Genomic DNA, 22,013 nt, shown 5'->3' with positions numbered 1-22,013 from the left:
AGAATAAAACAGCCTTGGAAAGGGATATAAAACAATAGAGTTACACAGATGTATTGCCATGCGTAGATTACATAGCGTTGCCAGGTCCCCTTACTCTCCCAGCAGGACAGGGGTAAGGGACCTGGCCAGCATTCACCTTTTGAGGTTCCTTGAGCATGTGCAAAGCGCGCTTGCACTCCTGCCACAATGCGATGACATCACTTCTGGGAGTGACATCATCTCGCCCAGTGGTGGGCATGCTCTGGCACTTCATAGGGGATCCCGGAAGTAATGTCACGGCTGGCAGGAGTCTGCCCGCTGTGCTCTGGCCCGGGAGGTTTTTTGCCTCCTGGGCCTGTTCCCCAGGCCCTCCCCCCCTTCGGCCAGGCAAGTGGCAGCGGGGGGGGGCAGAGACTGGGAGTGGGGGATCCTCTGCCCTGGCCAGGAGACTGACAGTCCTAAGATTAGAAGAGCTATGTAACTCAAACAAATGCATACAATGCACCAAGGCCCAGATGCAGGGAGTATCTGAGAATGGCAGGAATGTTTAACTTCAGCTGGCAATATTATAGACGGCCAAAAGAAATTCAGATGTATGAGAAACTTGTAATGACTAATTCTCAGGGCTTTTTTTCTGGGGAAAGAGGTGGTGGAACTGAGTGGTGGAGCTCAGGACTGCACAATGATGTCACTTTGGGTCAGCTGGAACAAGGGGGGAGTTTTTTAAAGTTTAAATTGCCCTCGGAGAAAATGGTCACATGGCCGGTAGCCCCGCCCCCTGATCTCCAGACAGAAGGGAGTTTAGATTGCCCTCCGCGCCGCTGCGCAGAGGGCAAGCTAAAGTCCCCTCTGTCTGGAGATCAGGGGGCGGGGCCATCGGCCATGTGACCATTTTCAAGAGGTGCCGGAATTCCGTTCCACCACGTTCCTGCTGAAAAAAAGCCCTGTTAATTCTACATAGAAAAGAGCAAGAGTCCCGTAGCGCCTATAAGACTAACAAAATTTGTGGTAAGGTATGAGCTTTCGTGAGCCAGTGCTCCCTTCTTCAGATACAGCTTCAGATACAGTATCTGAAGAAGTGAGCTCTGGCTCACGAAAGCTCATACCCTACCACAAAACTTGTTAGTCTTACAGGTACTACTGGACTATTGCTCTTTTCTACTGCTACAAACAGAGTAGATATGCTGTAATAATAAAGGCTTAAAAAGGATACGGAGACTCCATAATGGTATTACTTGTGTACCATACCCAGTAACGAACCAAAAACATTATCTGTGGTGTACTTCTGGCCAGGGATTAAATGATTTGAAATAGGACTTAAGTGTATGCTTACATCTGAATCAGGCCTGACCAGAGTTATCCAGAACAATATGCACACTGCAATCCAAAGGTGTATGATATAACCCAGCAAATATGATCTCCATCAACCTTGCAGTGCCCAGAAGAATTAGAACTTCCTCATCCAGCCTACAATGTTTGAAGGCATAAATGTCAAAGCTTTGTTGTGATTTTTTTGAGAGAAAAGTGGACAGGAACATTTGGGTCTTCCTGATCCTATTCACACTCTTTCCCCTGTCCCGGCCTCACACAGCAGCCATTTCTCCACCTCGCCACTGTAAGGCTATTTTTTAAAATCAGCAACTGAATATTGTTATCTTGTATACTAATAGCCAATTGGTCCCGATTTGAGGATACTTAAATTCAGAGACTGGAGCCATGAACAGACAAGACAGATCTTCCTACACACCTGAAAAATGTCCCAGGTTTGCAGAAAAACCTGAAATCTGGAAAAAAAAAACATTGTTCTTTTAAAGACCCAAAATGAAAAAGGAACACCTGTAGCTTTAACCAGATGCCCTCAATGGCTGTTGCTAGGAAACCATAACCAGTATTCCAGGCTTGGTTTCTGTGAGTAAAAGGCAGTGGAAAGGGGCAGGGCCTATTCCTGGGCTGTTTTGGCTATGCAGGAGAACTCATTGGGGCGAGGCCCAGAAGCAACCACCAGGCGAATTGCCACTGTGCTGTAGAAGCTCAGTGGGTAACTTTAATCCAGTCACACACTCTCAGCTTAACCTACCTCTCAGGGTTGTTGTGTAAGGATAACATGGAGGCTAGGAGAAGAATGAAAGCTGCTCTGGGTCCCTGTTGTGGGGAAAGGCAATATATAAATGGAGTAAATTAAGAAATATTGATGAAGATGGGGGAAGATAACAGGTAAGTTGTTTAGTGGGTTTGAAGGAGAGAAGAACGTAAGGTGAACACACAGAGGCTGCCAGGAGGAGGGAATGCCATGATGGGCAAGAGGATACAGGAAAAGTTGGGGAACAATAGCATTAATATATTTCTGCAGCACAGCTTTCCGTCCAAAGCCCTCAAAAAGACAAATAAAACTATCTTTCTCACAAACTTCTTAAAATTACATCAAGTCGCTATTTTTAAAGAATAAGGTGCAAAGCCCGAAGAAAATGAAGAAGAATGTTTTATTTTAATTTCAAATTTAACCACAACCACAGAGATCTAAAAATCTGACATGCAGGACAATGAAAGGGCTATATTATTTCTGTTTCAGTCTTTTGGATATCTGGGAGGCAGCACTAGACGCCACACAATGAACTTCCTTTGTCCTTCTCTGTTAGTGCTGTTTTTCCCCTCTACAGCTAGTGTTCTCTAAATGACACTCCCTTGCATCAACACAGCAGACAAAGTTCATAATATTACAGCAGTTAGAAAGTAACTTTTCAAGTCTGATCATTGCAATCCATGCTGCTGTATCTTTAAACTCTGGAATCAAACCAGCCAAGTGAGGGCCAGCCCTTGAGAGCTGCTTCAAATGTCTCATTCAGAGTAACAGCCAAAGGAGGCAGGCGGTGCTGACAGTGTTTTGGCAAAGCTCTTCTGCAGCCACCACCATGGCAAAGGACATGGCTCTCTCCCTCCTACTCGTCTTGACCCTGGCAAGCGCATCCCTTGCGCATCGGAAGCTCCTGCTATTCCTGATTGATGGCCTTCGCCATGATTATATCAATGACCAAGCTCTAGAGTCCTTGCCTGGATTTAAAGAGATTGTTAACAGTGGCGTGAAAGTGGATTACCTGACCCCAGATTTCCCCAGCCTTTCCTACCCAAACTATTACACCTTGATGACTGGTGAGTACGCTCTTCCTCAGTTTCACTGGGATGCTCTTAAGAGCTGGTAGCTTTTGATTGCTGCTGGACGCATAGGTTCTGTAACATTGTATGGATGAGTGTAGACAAAGCTCTCCAGTGAGCATTCAGGGAAGGCTAAAAAGGCTTGGCTGGACTGGGCACAGTCCAATTTGAACTGGTGACCAGTCTAGTTCATTTGATCCTCATGAACGAAACGTTACATGGAAGTTTTTAAGACAGTTGCAGGTTCATTTCAAAACCACACTATGGAAAATCCTAACCAGGTAATTCTTACCAGCAATCGACATTATAAACTAAGTGCTGGCATGGCATTCTCCTTCAAGAATAATGTAATATAATAATATAATATTATAATAATAAAATTTCACTCTTGGTTGAAAATGAATGTTCGAGTTCATAGGAACAGATTTTAAAATTTCATAGGGTCAGGGGGCCTTTCTTAATGTATACAAGGCAAAACCTGTAATTATTTTAAATTAAAAATTATCTTGGAATAACAATTCTTATAATTATTTGCTTTTTTTTAGTTGTTGTTTGTTGCAGTAGAGAATGGATAAATAAAACTGTAAATTAACTTAAATTGGCTATATACTTCAAGAAAATCTAAAGTATCCTGAATAATTCTTAAAAAATTATCATACAGTTCCAATATATGCCACATAGAAGAATTTTTGATTGTGGGAAATTACTATTTTATGATTTTATGAAAAAAAGAAATGTAGTCATTTATATTGAAAGCATTTGTGCCGTCATTTGTGCAGACAAAACTGGCATAATAAAACCATCTTTAAAATTGGCATGACGTATACCTAGTGGGGTTTGTATGCTAGATCTGTCTTATCATATGACGGTACAGTAAACCTAACAATCAGGCAGTTAAATACTCAGTCTGGCCACACAAGAAGTCCTGAAATAATAGAGAAGCAGCAAGAGTTTCAGCAGGATTCCTCCAGAATGAGCAGTTCACAGACTGTAACTTTTGGCATGTTCCCAAAGTCCATTTTCCTTCTTGATCATTTACGCTGCAGGAATGTGTGAGAAAGAAATGGAATATAAACAAGGAGAAACACACCCAGAAATTCAGCTGATATATTGATGTGTAGCAGGACAAACTCTTCCTCCTCCAGACAAATTAACATGCTCCCCTCTTGAAATTCGTATTTGTAATTTATTAGTTGCTACTATGGCCTGCCTTTCTGCACATGCACACTTGCAAACACACACACACACACACACACACAAACACACACTTTCCAGCAAAAACATTTAGTCTGTTCTTTTAGAAACACAGCAGTGCAGATGAGGCTCCTGACACAAGTACAGCCCAATACAGAGAAGTGTTTACATGGAAGCAAGTCCATTATATTCAAAGTGACTTGCTGCCAAGTAAGTCTCCACATGACTGCAGCCTTATTATTCATGATTTAATTCATTTTTATCAAGCTTTCCCACCAGTTACACAATGCTGCATAAAATATTAAAATACGTAACAAGGCAAAAACTAAAGACAACCGCAGAAATGAGGAAGAATTATAAATTTATGCATAGTGCTGGGAGACAGAGAGAGAGCGCAAAAGAGAGTGCACACTTTTCTGTCTCTCATAATAATAGAATTTGGGGTCACAAAATAAAACTGATGGGCTGTAAATCAGGAAAGACATGCATAACTTTATCCAGGGCTTTTTTCTGGGAAAAGAGGTAGTGGAACTCAGTGGTAGAACTCAGGACCACACAATGACGTCACTTTGGGTTAGCTGGAACAAGGGGGGAGTTTTTTAAAGTTTAAATCGCCCTCGGTAAAAATGGTCACATGGCCAGGGGCCCCGCCCCCTGATCTCCAGACAGAGGGGAGTTTAGATTGCCCTCCGCACCACTCCAGCGGTGCGGAGGGCAATCTAAACTCCCCTCTGTCTGGAGATCAGGGGGCAGGGCCACCGGCCATGTGACCATTTTCAAGAGGTGCCGGAATTCCATTCCACCACGTTCCCACTGAAAAAAAGCCCTGACTTTATCGCTTAATGCACTGCCACAAGTGTTCACTATGAGAAGAGGTGGCTTTAAAAGGGTATTAGACAATGGAACATAGGTGTATCAACAGCTCCATATTCAGAGGCAGTGTGCCACTGCTGAGCTGAGAAGCAACCAGCTAGAAAGGCTATGGCTTCTGCGCACTCCTAATGAACTTCCCAAACCAGACTGGAAAAAGTTGGCCAGTGTGGGAAACAACATGCGAGACTGGAAGGATCTTGGTTTTAATCTATTTCTGGTCACATTTGGTTTGGTTTTGCATGCAATGTTTTCTGCCATGGCAGAAATCATTACATATAAGATATTAAAACAATAACAAGATTTCAAACGGATCATGTTTACACTCAACGAAGCACAGAAGAGCAACAAAGTCTATTCTACAAAGAACTCACAAAACACAACTTCCCAAAAGGGCAACAAGAAGGAAGCCACATGAACCTCACTGGGGAAAGCATTCCAGGTCTGGGAGGGGGGGGCTAGTCCAAAGAAGGCCCAGGCTCAAAGGAAGCCAACTTCATATCAAGCAAGGAAAACATCCTGAGCAATGGAGATTGAAGTCCTACCTTCATATATTTTAACCTTGTTTTGTACATATAATTGGTACTTGCACATAATGTGGCAGACCGTATTAAAGCACATATACCATAATGGACGCACCTTTCCCCTTATAATTCTGCAGTGAAAAGGGCTTATGGCTTACTTTCTTTAAAAAATGAAAGCTAGGAACAGTTTCAGTTTCATTTTATTTATGGTCCATGACTAGATTTGAACTTATAAAACAAAACATTTCATTATTTGGTAAACAGTATGCAAGTTAAAAGAGTCTTCGGTTAAAAGGGTACAGATATAGATGTTAAAATATCTGATTAAAATAACATCATATAATTAAATTGAGTATAAAATATCAAATAGCATCCTACCTAGACATTTTAAAATCTGAAAATAGAGACCTAAAAGCAGCAACAATATGGTAGCCTCCTAATATGATCTGGATCAGAACTCAAGTGCACCTGACTGGAATTTTTTACGCAGTTTAATCGCCTGCGCACAAAATTTGGCTGTTGCCTTAATAATAGCTGGCATTTCATCTGTTAGTAGTTTATCTAAGCATACACTGTCCATCACTATATCAGATCTATCCAGGGGTCATTTCGTAGAAAAAGAGCTGGAGGAGCTCATTAGCATAACTCATTAGCATATGCCACACCCTTGCCGTTGCCGGAAATATGTCATTAGCATAACTGATTTGTATATGCTACACCCCCTGACATCACCTATGCTGGCTGTTTTGGACCCAATACTGGCCATTCAGGGCTGAAATAGGTCCCAAAATGGCAAAAAGGGGCTGAAAATGGCCAAAAAGGGGCCAAAAATGGTCAGGATTGGGCCATTGCTGAGTGGGAGAGTGATCCACCACCCTTCAGAGGCCTGATCCAGGCTGTTTTGGCCAAAACAGGCCCAAAATGGGCGAGAGTCAGGTGAGTGGGGCCACCTGTCATGTGACCTCTTTGGGGAACTACCGGAACTGTGTTCCTGCGCGTTCCCCCTTGAAATGAGCCCTGGATCTATCTATAAGAGGAAGAATTGTCCTGCCTCGAATATCTTTATAGAGGGGACAGCATAAAAGGACATGTCCCATGGTTTCCGCCTCAGCTAGAGGGCAGGGGCAGATCCTCTCAGAGTATGCGAACTTTTTGTATCTCCCTTCCAAAACCATTGATGGCATGATACTACATCTAGCCAGCGTGAAAGCCCTCCTGTGAGGGGGAAAATCTAAAGTTTTAAGATATTGGGCCATGTTCATGCTGAGTTTTGTCGCCTCAGGAGCCCTGAATCCAGGGGACTTCATTAGGTCTTGTTGATGTTCGATGTCACAAATTCTTTGTTTGATTGTAAATTTTGCCTGGTCGGAGGTTTGTGACAAAAGAGAGCCAGTTGAGATGCCCATTCTTTCAAGACTTTCCTCAACCATACGTAGCCATCTCGGTTGGTAAGCGTCTTGCATTGCAAAGAAGAGAAGGCCTTTTGGATTCCTACACATTTTAATCCATTGGAAAGTGGAATTCAACAAAATCCTCGCCTCAATAAGCTAGGAACTGGTACAACATGGCAATAAATTGTTGTAATGTTATTGTGCTACAGCAGTTACCATTTTTTTAAAAAAGAAACACCTGTCCTCTCTGCTCCTTAGCCAGGAGCTGGGGCACTTGCCCTGTCCCCAGGGGAAGAACGGGTGAAGGCAAGCCTGCCTAGCAAGGCATTTAATCAGGAGGGTGTGGCACCAGAAATCATTTAACCCCTGGGAATACTTTATGTGGCTCTCGTTACTAGTGAACTCTAAAACCACCAGTGGCACAAGGGGAAGTGGTGCCTGGGGGGCACACCTTCTCATCCACACAGCATCCAAAGGCACTTGGATTGTGATCTTTCCAAAAAGATCATACCAAACCCAGACTGGGGAAAGTGCAGCAAATCAGGGGGAAACATGGACACAGGATGGATGGAAGATGATGTCATGTGGTTTCTCTCCCAAACAGCAGCACAGTAAGGAAGCCAAGGCAGAGCCAAAGGTCCATGTGAAAGCAGTCCAAGTCTCATGCATGAATGTTTGCAGGACTGCAGCCTCAGAACTGCTGAATGTTGAAAATGGAGTTGGCAGCCATAGTCAGCAACCCACCCAGAGGAATTGGGGAGAGGAGACAGACACACTAGCAGGCATGCAACATCACTTCCAGTGCAAAACCAGAAGTGACATCATGACATTCGGGCATGCTCCAGGATTGGGCGAATCCTAGATTGTCACTGTGATGTCATGATGATATCACTTCCGGTTCTGTGCTGGAAGTGATGCTGCTGACATTGCAATACTGGTGCACCCCCCATTTTCCCTTACCTGCCTGCTAAGTGCCAATGGGAATGGAGGTAATCGTTGGGAGATCTCCTGCCACATCCTAGTTGAATAGTAAGCGTCACTGGTGGTTGTGAAGAGGCTGATACAATATTGTAACAGAATCGCCCTGATTCTCATAATGTTTATCCAGACCCTGGTGTATTAAGAGAGATTCTGGTGGGCTAAAGGGATTACTTCAATTTGATCAATTATTTTGGAAATCTCTGGGTCTCACCACACGAGACAAAGTACACGCAAATTACATGGGTAATTTGAGTGTATTTTGTAATTCGAGTGTATTTGAGTGTAATCCAAATGTAATTCAAGTATATTTTGTCTTGTGTGGTTTAATACTCTGAGTATTAGAATGATGGATCTAGAACTGTTTTTTCTTTGAAGTTCTTTCCTGCTCCTGGGCACAGAAACCAATGAGGTTTCTGACAATTCACAGACATAGAAAAAGAAATTGACAATTAAAACTAGATTTCCCTCATTTGAACGAACTGCCTTTGTTTATATTACTGAATCACACCAGCACCTTGATCATGGGGTGCCGTCCCTGTTCTTCTGCAGTGTTTATAACTCTGTAATAAGGACAGGAGACATGGCTCTCTCAGAGCCAAGCTACAAGTGACGTCTTACACAGGTTGGACACTTGTCAGCTTCCCTCAAGTTTTGATGGGAAATGTAGGCGTCCTGGTTGTACAGCTTGGCTCTCCATTACAGCTGCAAGACCAGGATGCCTACATTTCCCATCAAAACTTGAGGGAAGCTGACAAGTGTCCAACCTGTGTCAGGCGTCACTTGTAGCTTGGCTCTCAGGGACTGAACATTGCAGGCATGATACGATGCTGGGAGGATTCTGCTTTGGGTGAATTGTTGACTTGGAAAGCCTCTGACCATCCTTTCCATACCTGTGAGTCTAGAAAAGCCCTTTGTTGTGACAGCTTCCTTACAGCTAGATGCAGGCTGACTCCAGGATTTGTTAGGCTCCAAGACAGTGCAGACCACAGCACTGAGGAGAAAAAGTAGCAGGGTCAAGGGGCTGCAGCAAGGAGCCCAAGGTCACACAACTGGCTTCAAGCGAAGGAGTGGGGAATCAAACCTGGCTCTCCTGATTAGAGTCCCACCACTCTTAACCACTACACCAAGATGGCTCTCTGGGTGGAATCTCCTGTTTAAATGTCTCATGAAAGACAGAGGCCAGGTCTTTTTTTTAAGTTCCATTTCTAGCATCACTTAACACATTTATGAACATGTGCCTGGTGTTTAGCCTGACCCTCAGGTGCATGCACCACTATTTCTAATAGTAAGGTGGCTGTCCCTTCCCATTAGGCCTATGAAAGCAGCAGATCTAGCTGTATCCACACATACGTTTGAGATCTTGACATTCTCAAAAGACTTCCTACATATTCAAAATAAAAATTACATTAAAAAAAATGAAAAGGGGGGGCGGGAAATCTCCCAAATTCACATGAGCAAGTTTGGTGTAGTGATTAAGAGTGGCGGGACTCCCCATGTCTCTACTTGAAACCAGCTGTGTGACCTTGGGTCAGTCACAGCTTCTCGGAGCTTCTCAGGGCTCTCTCAGCCCCACCCAGCTCACAGGGTGATTGTCGTGAGACTAATAACAACACACTTTGTAAACTGCTTTGAGTGGGCGTTAAGTGGGCGATTTATATACTGAAGGGCAGTATATAAATCAAATGTTATTATTATTATATTATTATAAGTTCTGAATATGCTTCAGGGGCAGAGAATGTTGACAGAGTTAAAAGAGATTTATAAAAAAAACAGGGGAAATCAAGCCCGAGTGGTCAAAGAACCCGGAAGAGAAAGATTGATGGATAGGGTAGAAATTGCACATTGTTTCCTCCTCTGATTCCATCCCTACCCCATTTGCAAGTGATTATCAATGATATTTCAGCCTTTTTTTAAAACAGTGTGTTCTTTGTACGTATTGTGTACCTTGCACCTTCCCAGTCCCTTTGTGAAATTCTTGATTTGGCTCACACGAGGTAGGTAAAGTTTATAAGATTAAATTCAAGTGAATGACGAGACAGCATTTATCAGGAGAATTGGTAAGGACATAATGTTGCAACTCCATGTTATCATTAAGGGATGGATCATCACACTTCCATTGTAATTGTAAAGCTGTCCCCTCAGCAGGAAACAGAACAAAAACTAGACTTGACAATTTGAATTTTAGCAGGTTCTAGCTCTGAAAAGCACTGCCATACTAGGAATTCCATCAGTGTCCTTTTCTAAACTGTGTTTGATAAGAATGGCTTTTATTGCTCTTCAAGAATCTATTGATATCACAGATCATGTCAATGAAATTATATAGATCGGAAGATAAATGCATACCTCAACATTACAGTCAATAGGTAAATATTATCTATCATTTTCCTTTAGTTCTGCTCTATTCAATACTTGGAATTTACACATTGCTGCAATATTGTTGGCAATAACTGCAACAATAAAAATAAAAGCCAGATGAGTTACTTTCTCTTCATTCTTTGCTCATCATTTACAACATTGCTCTCTGCTCCTTCCTTTTATCTTCACAACAGCAACTTTCTGAAGTAAGTTAGGCTGACAGAGAATGACTGGCCCAAGGTCACGACAAGGGCTTGTCCACACCAGAGACTTAAAGCGATTCAGTAGTAATTCCTGCTTCCGAGGGTACTCTGGAATACGTAGCTTTGCAAGGGGTTAAGGATCTCTAATAGAGAACTTTCCACACTGTCACCAAAATGCAATTTGCAAGATCCTTTCAGGGAAACCACAGAAGTACTGACATACTTTTACAATATTCGTGAGTCCTTTTCTCCTTGCTGAATATTACAGGAAAGATGAGGTGAATATGCAGAAACCATTCTGATTCATGAATGATTGTTAAGTTGCACAGTGGTGCTCAGGGCTTTTTTTTCTGAGAAAAGAGGTGGTGGAACTCAGTGGGTTGCCCTCAGAGAAAATGGTCACATGGCTGGTGGCCCCGCCCCCTGATCTCCAGACCGAGGGGAGTTGAGATTGCCCTCCGTGTGGCGGTTAATCTAAACTCCTCTCTGTTTGGAGATCAGGGGCGGGGCCACCAGCCATGTGACCATTTTCAAGAGGTTCCAGCTGAAAAAAAGCCCTGGTGGTGTTAATATTTTGCAATAATACTTTGCAAATCCAGAGGTGCAAAAGTAATCTACTGATCAGACAGCATTTCTTCATCCAATCCTCTGTTTATACTTTACCATGAAAAGTCTTTTCTCAACTGCCATAGATTATCATTATCTCAGGTTTAGAACGGGCAAATCAACTTTTAAACACATGTTCTTTGGCTCAAGCATCCAGAGAATTGATGCACTAAAAAGAAAGTAATATAAAAGTACTTTCCTCTGTTTTTTATAAAGGGTCAACAGCTCTTTAACCTGTATGGCATTACATCTAGGTTGACTGGAGCTTGAAAATAGGAATTCCCAAGCACATGCTGCTTCTCAAAGGCAGCGAAGTGTAACCAGGAAGGTCACAGCAGCAGGGAGACACGTTAAAAAGTACTTTTCAGAGAGATAGGAAGGCTGTTGATGGTGAGGCGGGATAGGATATGTGGTGATGGAATACTCTAGTGGGGATGTTTTTCATAGATGGTTTAAAAAGTTATCAAGGTAGCTGGTGTGAGTTGAAGGAAAACTTAGCAACTGGTGACAGAAGGGCCGTTTCCAGATGGCTTACTGGCCTCCGGAACGTTGTGCCATCTTGCGGGGAAAACGCGAAATATCGCGTTTTCTCATGCGAGTTTTGCGCGATGTTGTGCGACGTCGCGCAAAACTCACGCAAGAAAATGCGATATTTCGCGTTTTCCCCGCAAGATGGTGCAACGTTCCGGAGGCAGGTAAGCCATCTGGAAACGGCCAAGGTCACCGGAAGTAGTTAGATCACTGTATACTTGAGGTGTTCTTTCCTTAAAAGACAATTGGTTCATGTTAAGACAGTGGATAGCAAGTGTGATCCCTTCTGTCATTGGATGTAGCAATAACAAGACAAGGTCTTCAATCAAGGTTGGCAAAGCATCCACACCCAGCCAGAGAATCAAGATATACTAACTGGGTGACTCAGATGATAAATCTACCATATTTATAATGCGCTAGAAGACAGATTAAATTCAATGAAGTAGGTATTTATTTAGGGAATTAAGTAAAGATGACAAGCAAGAGAAACAGGGAACGGAGCACTTTAATCATTTGCCATACGTGTAGGCTGCAACATTAACATTTTTTAATTCAAAGTTTATTATGATCATAGAGCAGAAAAAAAGCATACATTAAGAAGAATATTAACAAGAAAGTGTTACTCCAAAAGAAAAATCACTTTAAAAAAATATTTTTCACTAAATCATCATGGAGCTACCGTAGGTTCTGGCAGATGTGAAGAATCCGGCAACTCTATCCATGGTTCCAGGTTCAAAATTAACACGTACCTTTATCCCAAGAAGTCTCCCATAACCAAAGTATTGAATTTCCATACCGTTGAGTAGTTTTCCAACAGTAGGCTTGCAGGAAGGTCTGAGAGCAGTCTGCTTTGTCATTGTCATTGCAGCAACTGAGACAGCTGTGGGGCAATGGGGATCTTAGCCGTGGCTTTGGGGTGGAAAGGGGAATAGTGAACTCCACCTCTGGTTGATTAGCACAGAAGATGGAAGCTTCTCATAACATTTACAGCTTTCCTCTACAACGCAGCTGCAGTCAATTACTTCAGCTTTTCCAGTGGAACCCAGCTTTAAGGAAACCTCTTAGGAGACAGCAACAAACTGTGTCTAACTTCCTCCAGCAAAAGGTAACTTCCACCAAATAATCTAGCAGTCCTTGCAGATCTTTCATTCTTGAATAGAGATGGGCATGAACCAGAAAAATCCCAAACCATGCGGTTTGTGGTTCGTCAAATTTCACGAACTACGAACCATGAACTTTCACGAACCTGTCCCTGGTTTGTGAACCGGTTCATTTGGTTCGTGAAAATGTCCCACCTGCGGTAAAAAATTCACCACTTCCGGGTCAGCAGAAGGTCTGCTGGAAGTCCATCCCCTGTTGCCTAGGAAACTGATTGATTGGCACCAGGCTGTCTGCAGTCACAAACCAAAAAATGAACCAAATGAACCAGCCTAAAGTTCATGGTGGCTCATCAGAAATGCGATCTGATGAACCGCGGTTCACGAACCACGAACCGGCCTGGTTCATGCTTAATTTTGGTTCATATTTCCATTTGTGCCCACCTCTATTCTTGAAACAGGGTCAAAAAAATGTCATCCATGGAATAGAGCCCGCTGCCTGCAAACTTGTAAGAATTCAATATTTCAATAAAATTTATTTAATTGTCATGGATTTGTCCCACCAAGGAACAAATAGTAGTTATAGAATAGTAGTTATAGAAGAAGAGTAGCAGTTGCTAATTGCAGTGCATCATCATCAATATAATGGCATCTGAAACTAATGCATACAGTAGGAATAGTTAGGGCTTTTTTGCAATCCCTTTCACTTGCCCAGCAACGGCAAATTAGAGAAGAGACAATAATTGCCCACAACATTCTCCTCTAGCGATGGTAGAAGGCTATGCTATGTTTAGAGGCAAACTTGGCTTTCCTGAATGATGGAACTTGAAGCAGGGCCTCTTCAGCTGGCCTCAAATCACAGAAAGGAATGTTGTGGAAAGAACGTGACAATTTAGGATTGTTCTGAAGACTGTAAATAGCAACAACAACATTCAATTTATATTCCACCCTTCAGGACAACTTAACACCCACTCAGAGCAGTTTATGAAGTGTGTTGTTATTATCCTCACAACAAGCACCCTGTGAGGTGGGTGGGGCTGAGAGAGCTCCGAGAAGCTGTGACTGACCCAAAGTCACCCAGCTGGCTTCAAGCGGAGGAGTGGGGAATTAAACCCGGTTCTCCAGATTAGAGTCCTACCGCTTTTAACCACTACACCAAACTGGGTCTTTTACATTTTACATTACAAATTCAGAGCAAGGCCGGATCTTGGGGGGGGCAGGGGGGTTGCCTGCCCCGGGCGCCATCAAAGAGGGGGCGGCAAATGGGCAAAGAGAAGAATCCGAGTTCTCCTCCCCAGCAAACAGCCGCTCGTGCCCAGCTCTCCCTCTTGTTTTTTTTCTGCCTCAACTCTCAAGAGCAAAGCACACCAAACGGTGGGACAGCCAGCAGAAGGCATGTGTGTGTGAAGGGGGAGGGGAAGGGGAAGGGCTCCACTGCCGCCCCCCCAGGCCCCGGCAGCCAACAGGCACCTCCATTTGCTCCATCAAAGAGAGAGTGGCCTGTGCACCAGCAAGGAGGGGGATCTGCATTCGCCTCTCTTCCCAGCAAATAGGCGCTTGTGCCTGGCTCACTCGCTTTTTTCCTGTCTCTGCATGTGTGCGCTGCTGCCCGGGATGAGAAGAATTTGAAGTGCCACCGCGCCAAAAGGTGCGCATGGAGGGGGAGGGGGGGCTCCTCCATCACCCCACCAGCTGGCAGGCACCATTCTATTTGCTGTATTTGCTCAGAGATCAGCACAGAGGGAGATGATCAAACCAAGGCAGGAAGGTAGGGGCGTGGGATACTAATACTAATATACTTCATACTTTTAAATTTAATTATTCCACATAGCACACTTCTATATGCTAAGTTGTTAAATCAATAAAATAAGACATGATTTGTCAGGAAAGTAAGTTAATGAATTGCATACATATCAATTTCCCCCCAAATTTCCCAGGTTATGTAGCAAAAAAAAAAAAAAAAGGAGGGGGGGCCTTTTTCCTATGGCTTCAAAACTTGTGGAAATTTTACACCACTAGTAAGAACAGTCCTTAGCATCCAGCCTTATGGTATGGTGGTTGCCAGCTTCCAGGCTGGAAATTTCCCAGAATTAGATCTGATCTCCAGCCAAAAGATATTACCTCAGGTCAGCAATGTATCAGGAGTGTTTGTCAAGACTGGCTATATTGTCTATTGAAAGTGGTGTGGCAAATACCATAAATTATGATGATGCTGTGAGAAGTTTTGCAGGAAAAAAAGCCAGAAAAGTCCACTTTTAGTTGAAGTTAAGTAGTTATCTGCATTTTCTCCTAAGGACATGATGCCCTAGCAAGAGAGTTTACTTTTCATATATCTCTACTTTGCTTCTGCTGAGGATTCTTTTGGGTGTCAGAAACTTGCCTTGGCTAACCAATAGAATTATTCTAGAATTAAGAATTTGAATCTATTTTCTTTATTTGGGTAGTGGGCTTCCATTGTTGGAGTTTAAATTTCCCCTGTCATTGTGAGTTCCCTACCACATTTATTTGTCTTACTGGAACATTGACAGCTTGAGCTTGCAATAGCTCTTGTTTTAGGAGAGCCCATCCTTCGCTTGCTCCTCTCCCTTCCAGTATTTTTTGCCATGGAATGACTCTCGTCAGGCCTCTGAGTTCCTTAAACTCTGTCTTCCTAATATCTAACATGCATGTCTGCCTATGAACTCCCTTGGCTCCCTACAACAAAAGGAATTCTAGGAGGAATGCTTAGCTAATGATGGATAAGATAATGTAAAGTTGTTATTATTAACAATTCATAGAAGTCAACGCAATTTATTCTGTGGTTTAAGAGTTGTTTATTATATATCGATATTAAAACATTGATCATATATGTATATATAAAGAAAAAATATAAGGGGGTGCCATTTTTCATTTTTGCCCCCCCCCAAAAAAATATGTAGATCCGGCCCTGATTCAGAGTAGTAGCTGGCCCTCCCCAGTCTCTCTGCTAAACTATAGCTTCTGTCATGTTCAAGCTGTCTTCTCTCCAAGCATGAATGATGAAAATACAGTATGAAATTTAAAAGACACACAATTTAAGCATATGGCAGCTTGAGAAATCATAAGGCTTTATACAGTTAGCCTTCATTCTGCAAAGCAGAGTACAGCCCTCTTTTATGCTGCTTGGGTCCTATCAACTTCCACAAGCAAGAACACGATATTTCCCTCATAGCGATGCTGCCTTTTAAATTCTAATTGGGATGATTAATGCTCTCTCTGCCATGCACTGCACTGAACGAATGAAATCCATCACACTACGAATTTATTCTTCTCAAATGTCTCTTTAACATCCTTTTAGTAAAGGTCTTCAAAGAAAATATTTTTTAAGATGCTTTGGCCCAGCTACTAAAGAGCATATTGTGCCCAATAATAGAGGGCTCCAGTGGGAATACTTTTTTTTACTCAGAGCATCACTATAACTCACAATATCATCTATAGAAGTACTTCACTCATTTTGGTGTATCCTATGATGACACATACTACACCTTTTGTAGTAGGTGCAAGATATGGTAGTCAGGGAGCAGCAGTTGCAACTCAGAAAAAATAACAACAGACAACTGTTATAGTGCAGGAAAGGGAGCTGATCAATACTGCCAAAGTTGTCAGCAGGAGTGAAAACATCGCAGATCCACACCAAAATAACGAAAACAGTGTAGCAGGCATGATGGGGCCAAAGAAAGGACAGACAGTATGCACCATAAATGAACCTTGTGCTGCTAGCAGAACGATCTGTGCAGCAAAAGCAGCCGGGGAATAAAATGTAAAAACAAATGACTGTCTTGGTGTCTTTGTGCCAATTGGCTACCTTGGGTTAATTCGAGCCAAGACTGGAAGTTGGGGTGCTTGAGTATGTAGCAGGGAAACAGGGAGTACATGATGGATTAACCATAAGAATGGTCCAGATACAGAGATCTGGAAGGTTTGGAGTCAAAGAATCTCCTAAATGTCACACCATAAGTGTGAGAAACTGAAGTCTGAGGGATGCAATATCCTCCTGAGCAAGTTCTCAAAGGAAAGGCATGCACACCCTGGGAGCTTTGATGTGCATGATAAACTGAAGCAATAAAATGTGCATTGATACAAATTACCAGGAACTGCAAACTTGCTGAAATTATAAGGATGCCTCTCCAGCTGTTATAATCGCAGGGGTGTGGCCTTTCCCTGTGACCTGAGGAAAGCTGATTACCTTTAGGTATTAATGTATTAATAGAGTGTAAAGAACCATGATTTCCGTAACTTGTGGCAGAACCACTGGTTTGTCTTTAGGGTTCAGCATGGCAGCCATTAAGTCTTAAAAACATAATGAGGTTGACTGCCTAATCTTAAAGCTAATCTTTGTTCCCCCAAACAGAAGGATGAATGGCAATGATGCGGGGGGCGGGGGGGGGGGCGGGGAGGCTCTTGTTTCATACCTGAAAGCCTTCTTCCCTCTCCCTATGCAAGGAGGAGGTGGTTGGAGAATCCCCATACTTTGCCTCTGGAGAGCTAAATTCCTCTATGGATGCTGTCAGTCCCGTGTGTGTGTGTGTGTGTGGGGGGGTCTCAACCCCAAAAATGCAAGCCATTAGGTCAGAGGTGACATTGAATGCCGTATCTCTCTTCACCCCCTTCATTGCATTGTAGACAGAGCTATCCCATGAGGGTATCAGGTTTTCCATGGTATCTCTTTATCTGGCCTCAGTTTAAAATGCCTTCGCATCTTGTACAAAATGGAAGCCTATGATGTCTCATGGGGAGTGAAGAAATTAGTATGTATTTGGACTGTTGGAACCACTGTAGTTTTGGGGGTGGAGCCACTAGTTCTGCTCAGAGCTGAGAGAGCCTGGGAAGAGGCCGTTACAGCCAGTTAGAGATGGCTGCAGTCATTGTTCCCTGTTACTGGTTATTGTTCAGTAAATGCTGATTGTTTAAAGCACTGCAGTTGCCTTCAAGTCTCAATACATATTAGAAATGATGTTCTGGGAAATTTAAATTAAAAATTTGGGGAGGCTGTGATGTCACAAGGGGAGTGAAGAAGTGATGTACTGGGAGATTTAATTTAAAAATTTGGATTTTGGTGGCCAGAAGTGGGGAGACCCAGTTAGAGTGTCAGACTAGGATTGAGGATACCCAGGTTCAAATCTCCACTCTAAAATGGAAGCTTGCTGGGTGACCTTGGGCCAGTCACACACTATCAACCTAACCTACCTCACAGGGTTGTTGTGAGGATAAAATGGAGGAGAAGAAAACAATGTAAGCCACTTTGGGTTCCCATGGAGGAGAAATATGGGGTATAAATGAAGTGAATAATAAAAAAGTGACCTCACATGAGTTGGAGGAGTTGAAGGAGCTGAAGTTTGCTGTGGACATGACATCACAGGATGTGATACCACATCCCTGATGAGCTCCCTCTCTTTCTCAAATTCTGTTCTCTCTACAGATTTCCCAAGCCAGATCTGGCAACCCAAATGTAGGTATAACTCCATATTTTACCTGGTAATCTCCCATGGCTGACATTTTCTGTCTTGTGGATGGTCCAAAGAAACCCATTCATGTTTGGTCACACAACTGTACCAAAAGTGTGGAAACAGCCCATGAGGCTGTAAAAGAATGAAAACACAATAGTTCTATATTGACTCAAGAATTTGGTTGCACATAGGGGGCATCACATATTATGTCAAAAGCTTCACTCCTTTTATTTGCAATTTACGCAATCTTTTTAGTAAGTTACACTTAATATTGTTCTAATTCCATAATATAAAAAGATCCAAAAACCACAATGAAGAGATCCCAAACCCCCAACACTATGGCTGATTCCACACATGTTGGATAATGCACTTTCAATGCACTTTATCAGTCATTTGAGGTGGGTTTTTTGTTCCGCACACAAAAAATATCCGTTCTAAATGATCTATAAAGAGGATTGGAAGTGCATTATCCAACGTATGCAGAATCACTCACTGTTTTATAATGAAAACATATGCCTATTTGTGGGAACAGTTTTAACTTTTCTTTTATAGTTCATGTAGAGAGACATATGAGATATGACACAAGTGATTGATCTACTCTCTCCCACCTCTTAATATCTTTGATAAATTGTGCAAAACTAATAGACAAATCCATTTCCTATTGATTTTACAGGCCAAGCAGTGCTGCTTCAAGTTTTTATTTTTTGAAATTTTACTTTAATTATGATTTTGAATTTGGTTGTTATTGCTATAGTATCATTCGTTTTAGGATTGTTACAACCTTTGTGTTATTCCATGACATGAAATATGTTTTAAGGAAGGCCGTAACAATTAATTATTTGTAAGGGAGTTTAAAATTTATACCACCATTTTCTTCCATGAAAAAAATTAATTCTTCCATGGGATAGCTGAGCATAGTGTTTTAAAGCAGCTATTGTGTGAAGCAATAGTCATTCTCATATAGTTTGTTGTGCAAACATCTGCAGGATATAGCTTGGCATTCAAAATCTGAAACAGCCTTGAAACTGAAAAGATGTTTTCTGCGGCCTTGCAGAGTTTGCAATACAGGGGCCGTTTCCGCACGTCTTACCTGCCTGCGGAACATCGTGTGAAAGACCCAGAAGACACTGTCTTCTCACGCAAAATTGCACCAGGAAGACTCTGTTATCCGGGAGTTTTGCGCGATTTCGCTTAAAACTCCCGGAAAACAGCGTCTTCCTGGCACGATTTCGCGCAAGAAGATGCTGTCTTCCGGGTCTTTTGTGCGATGTTTCCCAGGCAGGTAAGATGTGTGGAAATGGCCAGGGAGTGGCTTGAGCATCCCAACTGATTTTTGCTTTCTATTCCTTATTAATCACATCAAAGGCCTACCTTGCATTTACCTGTTACATACATGAGCTATGCAGCAAAACTATAGCTGTTAAAAGATATGAACTTTTAAACATCTAAAAGCATTAATGGTGGGGCTGGTTCAGAAGCTTCCTCGCATCCTTTAGTCCAAACTTACCAGCATGGATCCTATCCCTATCATACCACTCCACTGAGCAAAGTTTATTTATTTATAAAGCCAGGGCTTTTTTTCTGGGAAAAGAGGTGGGTTGCCCTTGGAGAAAATGGTCACATGGCTGGTGGCCCCGCCCCCTGATCTCCAGACAGAGGGGAGTTGAGATTGCAATCTAAACTCTCCTCTGTCTGGAGATCAGGGGGCGGGGCCACCAGCCATGTGACCATTTTCAAGAGGTCCCGGAACTCCGTTCCACCATGTTCCCGCTTAAAAAGAAGCCCTGATTAAAACACCTTTCCTTTGGGATCATTTGAAGCCTTTCCCCAATCTAAGGAGCCTTCCTCCATTGGAGGAAGAACCATAGAAGTTAAAGGAAGGGCCCTTAGATGGGAGGACTACTTTCCTACCCAGGATTGAACTTGGGGGGAGAAACCAGCATGTCTGCAAGTTACCTCACTTTCTCTCCATTCATACCAATTCCCTGTTCTGAATTGTTTTTTCAAATGTTCTTGTGTTTTAAAAAATAAAATGAACGCATAAGGGCAAGATTGGCGACTGATCTAGTTTTTAACTCATTGGCTATCAAGCTGCAATAGGGCTTGTGGAGCTAGCAGTAAGACAGATTGAAATCCCTTCTTGGATACAAAGATACCTTTATTCTGCATCAATATAACCTTAACTTTTCTTCACCTGATTTGCAGCTCCCCAACACTGGTTAATGAGAACAGATTATCTTTCCCAGGGGTCATTTCATAGAAAAAGAGCTGGAAGAACTCATTAGCATAACTCATCAGCATATGCTACACCCCTTGCCATCTCCAGAAGTGTGTCATTAGCATAATTGATTTGCATATGCCACACCCCCTGACATCACCTATCTTGGCTGTTTTGAACCCAATCCTGGCCATTCAGGGCCGAAATTTTATTTATTTATTTTATTTATTTATTCAATTTATATACCGCCCATCCCAGGGGCTCTGGGCGGTGAACAGTTAAAATTGATAAAAACAAAACTAAAATCAATATACAAATAATAAAACAAATTAACAAGGTGCAGTGGTGGGGAGAACCTTCCCCACCCCAAAGGTGGGAGGCCGACATGGCACCGCCCCCTTCAATCACCAAACGCCTGGCGGAACAGCTCTGTCTTACAGGCCCGGCGGAACGATAATATGTCCCGCTGGGCCCGGGTTTCCATTGACAGAGCGTTCCACCAGGCTGGGGCCAGGACTGAAAAAGCCCTGGCCCTGGTTGAAGCGAGGCGGGCTTCCTTAGGGCCGGGGACCACAAGTAAATATTTATTCGCTGATCGGAGCGATCTCCGGGGAACGTACAGGGAGAGGCGGTCCCGAAGATATGCCGGTCCCAACCCACTCAGGGCTTTAAAGGTAAGAACCAACACTTTGAACCTGATTCGGAATTCAACTGGAAGCCAGTGCAGCTGGCGCAGGACAGGTGTGATGTGTGACTGGTAAGGTATACCAGTCAGGACCCGTGCCGCCGCATTCTGGACCAGTTGTAGTTTCCGGATCAGGCCCAGGGGTAGCCCAGCGTAGAGTGAGTTACAGTAATCTAGCCTGGAGGTGACCGTTGCATGGATCACTGTAGCCAGGTCCTGGGGCGTCAGGTAGGGGGCAAGTTGCCTGATCTGACGAAGATGGAAAAATGCAGACTTGGCAACCGCCGTGACCTGGGCCTCCATCGATAGGGAGGCATCCAGGAGCACACCCAGACTCTTTACCACTGGCAAAGTTGCCAGTGGTGTCCCATCGAGGGCAGGGAGCTGGATCCCAACATCTGGCAGCCCCCGTCCCAGCTGCAGGACCTCCGTCTTCACTGGGTTCAATTTCAGCCTGCTCTGTTTCAACCATGCCGTCACAGCCTCCAAAGCTCTGGCCAGATTGTCTGGGGCCGTGTCTGGCTGGCCGTCCATCAACAGAAAAAGTTGGGTGTCATCCGCGTATTGATGACAACCCAGCCCAAACCTCCGCACCAACTGGGCGAGGGGGCGCATATAGATGTTAAATAACATTGGGGAGAGTATCGCCCCTTGGGGAACCCCGCACACCAAAGGGTGACGGGCCGATAGATCTCCCCCGAGCGCCACCCTCTGTCCCCGACCCTGGAGAAAGGAGACCAGCCACTGTAAGACTGTCCCCCCAA

The 22,013-nt window shown here is 43.4% G+C and overlaps 1 protein-coding gene across 1 annotated transcript in view; it reads left to right on the top strand.

Annotated features, from left to right (window-relative positions):
- The first annotated feature begins 2,869 nt into the window (after positions 1-2,869).
- ENPP6 (ectonucleotide pyrophosphatase/phosphodiesterase 6) overlaps positions 2,870-22,013 on the top strand; it is a 43,232-nt gene continuing 24,088 nt past the window's right edge. The window contains exon 1 of the mRNA XM_054990130.1: positions 2,870-3,126. Within this exon, the coding sequence (XP_054846105.1) occupies positions 2,889-3,126 (238 nt within the window). The 5' untranslated portion in view covers positions 2,870-2,888. The remainder of the gene's footprint in view (positions 3,127-22,013) is intronic.

This window comes from Eublepharis macularius, chromosome 10, assembly GCF_028583425.1.
Source record: "Eublepharis macularius isolate TG4126 chromosome 10, MPM_Emac_v1.0, whole genome shotgun sequence".
NCBI lineage: Eukaryota > Metazoa > Chordata > Lepidosauria > Squamata > Eublepharidae > Eublepharis > Eublepharis macularius.
Note: the sequence above shows the minus strand (reverse complement) of the source record. Positions and strands in the feature narration are given on the sequence as shown.